Here is a 6,791-nt window from a genome sequence, read left to right as displayed (position 1 = left end):
TTCTACTTCTGAGCTATACCCTCTATTTTATTTTGAAACAGGATCCAAGTTGCCCAGGGCCTCTGTAAGTTGCTGCTTGGCTGGTTACAAACCTGTGATCCCTCTGTCTCAGCCTTCCACTGGGCTCAGCAGCACCTCTTGAAAGAAATCTTGTTTCAAATTAAAGGGGGTGGGGAATAGATAGGAGGGAATGGGGTGGAAACTGGGGAAGGGCTAAATGAGTGATGTCTGCATAATATGCCTCTACCATCTTATACCCCCACCCACTCAGATATGTAACGGTAGTGCACCAATTAAAAAAAAAAAAACCTGAAGCTGGGCATGGTGGTGGAAGCTTGTAATCCCAGTACGTGGGAGGCTGAGACAGGAGGATCCTAGTTCAGGGACAGCCTCAGCTACTTATTAGTGAAGCCCTCTGTAACTCAATGAGATAGTTTCAAAATAAATAGAAAAATGGAGCTGGGGGTAGAGCTTGGAGTTAGAATGTCCCAGGGTTCGCTGGGCGTGGTGGCGCACACTTGTAATCCCCATGCTTGGGAGGCGGAGACAGGAGGATCGTGCAGGTTCAAAGCCAGCCTTGCTGGCATAAGAGACCCTGTTTTCAAAAATATCTCTGGGAATGTAGCCTGGAGGTAGAAAGGCTTCCAGAAACCCCAGTACCACCCCCCCCCAATAAAAGTCCCAGGGTTCAATCCCCAGCACTCACCCCCCACCAAAAAAAGGCTAGAGCCGGGTGCTCAGAAATCAACCTAGTGAGACTGCTTCCAAACAACATTGGGCTGGGGGCATAGCTTGGAGGTAGAATGCCTCTAGGTCCACCCCCCCCATACCAAAACAAAGCAAAACTTAAGGGTCAGAGGTGTAGCTTGGAGGTAGCATGTCCCTACGTTCAAACACACAGTGAGGAAATGGCTGCAACCCAGACCACTCTGGACCTCTTCAAATCCTGTTCTCCACCAGGCATGGTGGTGCATGCTTTAATTCCAGTACTTGGGAGGCTGAAAAGAGGATTGCAGGTTTGGGGGCAGCCTCAGCAAGTAGTGACTCTTATTAACCTACTAAGACTGTTCCAAAAAAGGGCTCAGTGTGTAGCTTAGAGGTAGAATGCCCCTGGGGTTCAGTCCCCAGTGCCACACACACAAAAACCCTGTACTAGGATCCTGTATCTAACACATGTTGAGGCATCTTAGTGTTGAGAATGCAGCTAATTCAGCTCCTTTGTTGAACATGCTGGGTGTGCGTCCCCTTAGCACTGCCAGGAGGCACCAGCTAGTGTCCCCTAGAGACTCCCCGTAACTCCACCCCAGTCCAACAGCAGATGACAGACAGTGGTAGTCCCAGGTTTATTGAAAATAGTATAGCATAGCAAAAGACTCAGACAGCTCCACGCGGTGTTTTGAAGTTCATCCCAACTGTAGGCTGAGTGACCTGTAGGTTGGAGAGGCTGCCAAAGTCCTGTAACAACAAAACAGACTTGGGGTGAGCTGCAGCACCGCCAGCAGCTGGATACAGCCAGCCCTCCACACCCAACACCCCGAACCTGTACTTCTTGGGTCAGCATTCCCTAAATACAGTATAGCAATAACTCACAGCTTTCATGTTGTTTATGCATGACCTGACCTAACAAGTGCAGGGAGAAACACACAGCCTTTAGTCCCAGGCTGAGAGTGGGACAATTTTTTTTTTAAGGGCTGGGGGTATAGGTCAGAGGCATACACACCCTAAAAAACTATAGATGTGTGAAGTTCATATGCAAATATGACCTATTCAAGCCCCCAGGGATCCCTAGAGAGAAGGTGGGTGCACAGTACTAATCCCTTTCTAGGACCAGCCTCAGGTAGGAGGCTGGGAAGAGATCAGGCACGCCATCACCAAGAACTGAGGGAGAAGGGGTCAGGGCCTGGCCCTAGGCAGGCGGTCCAAGCGGAGGGCAAGAGCCCAAGGCTGGCAATGAACATGGAGGTGGATTTTTATGATCTGAGTCACAAAACACCATTTAAAGTGGTAACAAAAAGACTGCATTCAGAACAGTGTTTAGTTCAGAAGGAAAAGTTCCATAGCAAGCTTCAGTTATACCCTTTTTCTGAAGCTAGGCGGTAGGTGTATGGTACTTCATTTTGTCATTAAGATGACGTAACATTTATTTTCAGTACTGGGGGTGGAACCCAGGGGCGTTTCTACCTCTGGGCTATACTCCCAGACCTATTTTTTTTTAAAAGATTTTATTTGGAAACAGGGTCTCACTGAGTTGTTGAGAGCCTCACTCGGTAGCTGAGGCTGGCTTCGAACCCGTGCGATCCTCCTGTCTCAGCCTCCCAAGCACTGGGATTACAAGCGTGCGCCACCACGCCCAGCATGACTTAACACTTAAATGACCAAAAGGGAGAAAAAAAGGGGAGAAATTGCTCAAAATCACAACAGTACAAGGGACTTTTGAAGCCCATATTACTTTTACAAAGTATGTCCTTTTGCCAAAGGACTAAGACAAACCACAGAAATGAAAACATCAAATCAACACCCAGTACATTGGAAATGAGAGAGACCACAGCTCATTTCTTAGGTGAGTACTGTCTCCAAGGGAAAGGAGAGTGAAGATGCAGGACTGTGAGGTGGGGGAGCCAGCCGGAGACAAGAAAACAAAGACCCAGGATAGGAGTGTGCTAGATGGCAGTGGATTTGAGAATAAGATCTTGTGGCAACAACAACAACAACAACAAAAACAAAACAAAACAAAACAAAACCCTACAAGATGGTCAATACCTGTATTTTTTTAAAAATTCCGCATTAGCAATCAGGGAAATGCAAACCCAGCCTACACTGAGATCTCATCTAATATCGATCAACAAAAATTATAACAATAACTGCTGGCAAAGGTATGGAGAAAGAAACGAACTCTTCTACACTGTTGGGACTGCAAATCTGTACAGCCGCTATGGAGAATCAGAGGCGATTTCTCAAAAAAATAAGCATGGATCCACCATATCCAGCTACACCACTCCTGGGTCTCTTTCCAAGGGACTGAAACTAGAACATTAGTGATAAAAAACATATTCACTTTTTATAATAAGCAGCACAATTCACAACAGACAAATTATGGAACTAACCTAGGTGTCCAAACAGATAAATGGGTTTCAAAATTATGGGATATGCACACAATAGTATTCTACTCAACAATTAACAAAATCATGTCATTTGCAGGAAAATCGATGGACCTCTAGAAGGGCATTATGCTAAATGAGACCAGCCAGTCAGAAGATAAAGCTGCGCTCTCTCATTCGTGGAAGGCAGGGAGTCACGAGGACTTGGAAGTAATGGAAGAGAAACCCCATGGACGGATGGGAGGGCTCCTAGGAGGGGAGACACTTGCACATGTGAAATCACCAGCGTCAATCTCAGCGAGACTACAACGCACCAATGAAGTGTGTGTCTATACACGACTTGTGGCAAGCAACCTCAACCCACACCCTCGACAATCAGATAAACCTATTTTAAAGGCAATCGAGCCAGGCATGGTGGTGCACACAAGGTACTCTCTCTGCAATTCAGAGGCCTAGACGGTCAATACATGTATTTTTGAAAAATTCACCATTAGCAATCAGGGAAATGCAAATTCAAACTACACTGAGATCTCATCTAACAACAAAAACTCAAACAATAAAAGCTGGCAAAGGTATGGAGAAAGAAACTGGAACTCTTCTACGCTGTTGGGACTGCAAATTTGTACAGCCGCTATGGAGGATCACAAGTGCTAAGCCAGCCCAGCTGAACTCAGTGAGACTTTGTGGCTCAGAGGTAGAATGCGCCTGTGTTCAACCCCCAGCACCACTTAAAAGGGAATCCAATCTAGCAGAAGTGTAGATGGAGCCAGGTGTGGTGGTGCCACTCCTTATCTAAGGTTCAAGGTCAGCCTCCGCATGTGAGACCTTATTTCAAAATAAATAAAATTGGGCTGGCAGAGTAGCTAGAAGGTAAGGTGCCTTTGGGTTCAATCCCCAGTATCCCCCCACAAAGAGAGTTTTGATGGAATTCCCAATTCTGCCAGTATCTGTGACCATGGACTTAACATGTTAGCTGTCGTCACTACTGATGGGTCTTGACCAGGGAGGTCCTGCTTGAAAATCTGGGAAACACTCACCAAAAGCTTCAGCATTTCCTTGGTGTCAGGATCGACTTCAATGATCTCCTGATCCAGGGCTGAGACCTGGAAGGAAGAGGCAGGCCCAAAGATCAACCAGCGAGCTCACTCACCTCCCCTGCCATCCCTCCCATGCTTAGAGCGCCAAGTGGAAAGAGAAAAAAAAGGGGGAAGAAAAGTTAGAACTTTCGAAGAGAGCAAGCCCAGCACGGCAGTAACACAGGGCCCAGTGCTGGTTTTACTTTCCTATGCCCTCACTGGCAAGGCTTCAGAATACTGTGAGAGGCTAATAATCAAGCCAGGAGACATGACCTCAGCCAGGGAGCTCCACAGAAGAAAAGGAAAGGCCTCGGCGTGTCCCAAGAAGGCAGAAAGAGGCTCTCCAGGTACACAGGCGGATTATAAGCTCCTACAGCGGGGTCCCTCTGAAAGCCGGACCCAGATAAAGTTACCTCAGGAACATAGTTATCCCTCCTCTCTCTCTCCTCCTCCTGCAGCTTGATGGAGATGCCTCTCACGGGGCCTCTCTGGATCCGCTTCATCAGATGCGTGACATAGCTGCAAACACACATGGCACGCCGCAGGGAGCGCTCGCCGAGCCCCAGCGCAGGCGGGGAGGCTCCCTCACCCCAGCACCCGTCCCCCTGCGCGCAAACGCCCTCCGGCCACCAGAGCCCCCCACGACTGAGCCGGGAGAACGCTGGCCCCGCTGACCCAAGACGTCCGCTCTTCCCCGCCGGGGCGCCGGGCAACGGCGGGCGCAGGCCCCCGGCCGCCGCGCTCACCCTGCGATCTTGTTGCGCAGCTTCTTGCTGGGGATAATGGCGATCTCCTCGCACACGCGCTTGTTGGTGTGGAAGTCATTGCCCAGCCGTGTGTAGTACTTCTCGATGATGACCCGGGCCGCCTTCTTCACGGTCTTGGTGCGCACGCGACCCTGCGGGCGGAGGGGAGCGGGTCAGGGGCCGCGGCGGCCGGGGGCCGGGGAGCCGCCGCCGCCAGCGCCACGGGGGCCCGCGCCGGCCGGCCGGGGCCGAGGATGGACGGCGATGGAGGGGCTCGGAGCGCGGGCCGCCAGCACCTACCATGACGGCGGGCGCCGGGAAAGAGGAAGCCGGAAGCGCGAGCGAGGCCTATAAAGCGCGGGCCAGAGGGCCGCTTCCGCCCGCCCGCCGCGCCACAGCGACCCCCGGCGGCGCGGGGCGGGAGCGCGCCCGCCCGGCCCTGCCCGCGCCAAGGCGCCCTCCCCCCCGCCGCCAGGCCCGCAGGGCTTCGAGGCCCCCTGCCTGGGAAGGGAGGACGGGGCGAGGGTCAGACCCGTCACATCCAATAGGAGAGCGGGTGCGACAGGGACGCTGCTCCTATCTCCCGTGTGGGCCCCCAATCACCCTATCAGAGGGTCTCTCCCGCTCACTCGCAAACGCTTTAAGCTGCCCCTATATTCCTAAGCAGCCACGCTGCCCTGTCCCCCCACAGGGTGAGCTCCTGGAAGGAAGGGCCTGTCTTAGTCCCTCTAGCTAAGGCCGGTGCAGGAACCGCGCCTAAGCAGAGCATCAGGTCGGCCTGCAGCATTCCCAAACGAGGCCTCCTCGTCTTCAGCTGTTCTGCTGCTGCCATCCTCAGTTCCCGGGGTGGGGACGCCCACACCCCCACACCCCGCGAGGGAGCCCTGGGCCGAGGGGCCGCTAGGCCCCTCAGTGAGCTGCTGCCCTTCATAAGGCTTGCTTCAGTAGGCAGGGTTCCCTCCCTTCACACTCAAGTGGTTTCCCAAAACATTAAGTCCAACAACTTATGTTTTCCTGGGCCCATGATCGCTGAAAAAATTAGCAGACCCTGTTACATGTCCTGTGAGGTCATGAAAGTCCAGCAACAGGTCTCTTTGAAGACAGCAAAAAGCAAATGTCTCCCTCTCAAGTCCAAGAGGATGAGAAGATTCCCAGAAACACAGGCCTGAGCTCTGCAGAGGAGCTGAGCAGCTCCTGACATCTGGATGTGCAGCACACATCTGGCACTCTCCAAGTTGGTCGAGGCTGTGAGGAGCCAAGAAGCTTCTTACACATGGGCTGGACACAACCTCCCACTGGAGAAGCATCCCCCAGGCACATCTGGCTTGGAAGTGACAAAGTACTCACAGAGGCAGGTCTCCCACACGGTGTCACCATCACCCCCAGCTAGAACCCTATCACAGAAAACCCAAGGCAACATGAAGTTTTCTTAGAATCCATTACCCCCCTGCTTCCATATCACAACACAGAGACAAAACCAGAACGCTCTGCTGCAACGTGTTTATTATGTGCCAAAAAAACTACACCACAGCTTACTCCACACATCTGTAGGAGAGTGCAGTCTTGCCTGCATATACTACAATGAGGTAGAGACTTCACACACAGCTTCACAAAACCCACAGAGTAGCTGGGATATGCAACAATGCAACGTCAGCTCAGCAGGAGGGAGGGGGTTATGACACTGGTTCTTTGGCACACAGCTTCCCTAAGAGGGGCAAGTAGTATTAAAAAATAAGAGGAAAAAAAAGTCAAGTTTTCAAATTTCAGTAGCATTTCAGTCAACTGCAACTCTGCAACTGTTGATTCATACATTCCTCAAATGAAAGGTATAAGGAAGGGTGCTTGCCCCTCTAAGAGAAAGGGCTCCTGTG

The 6,791-nt window shown here is 51.5% G+C and overlaps 1 protein-coding gene across 1 annotated transcript; it reads right to left on the bottom strand.

Annotated features, from left to right (window-relative positions):
- Positions 1-1,329: 1,329 nt before the first annotated feature.
- On the bottom strand, positions 1,330-5,223 carry RPS17 (ribosomal protein S17; the record flags this gene model as incomplete). The annotated part of the gene is made up of 5 exons (XM_080691680.1): positions 1,330-1,455; positions 4,136-4,201; positions 4,588-4,693; positions 4,921-5,072; positions 5,164-5,223. 5 exons carry the CDS (start codon positions 5,221-5,223, stop codon positions 1,375-1,377), a joined length of 465 nt encoding a protein of 154 aa, XP_080547806.1. The 3' UTR covers positions 1,330-1,374.
- Between the last annotated feature and the right edge of the window lie 1,568 nt (positions 5,224-6,791).

Source organism: Muscardinus avellanarius (assembly GCF_963383645.1).
Source record: "Muscardinus avellanarius genome assembly, chromosome: 3".
Lineage (NCBI taxonomy): Eukaryota > Metazoa > Chordata > Mammalia > Rodentia > Gliridae > Muscardinus > Muscardinus avellanarius.
This window is presented reverse-complemented; position numbering and strand designations above follow the sequence as displayed.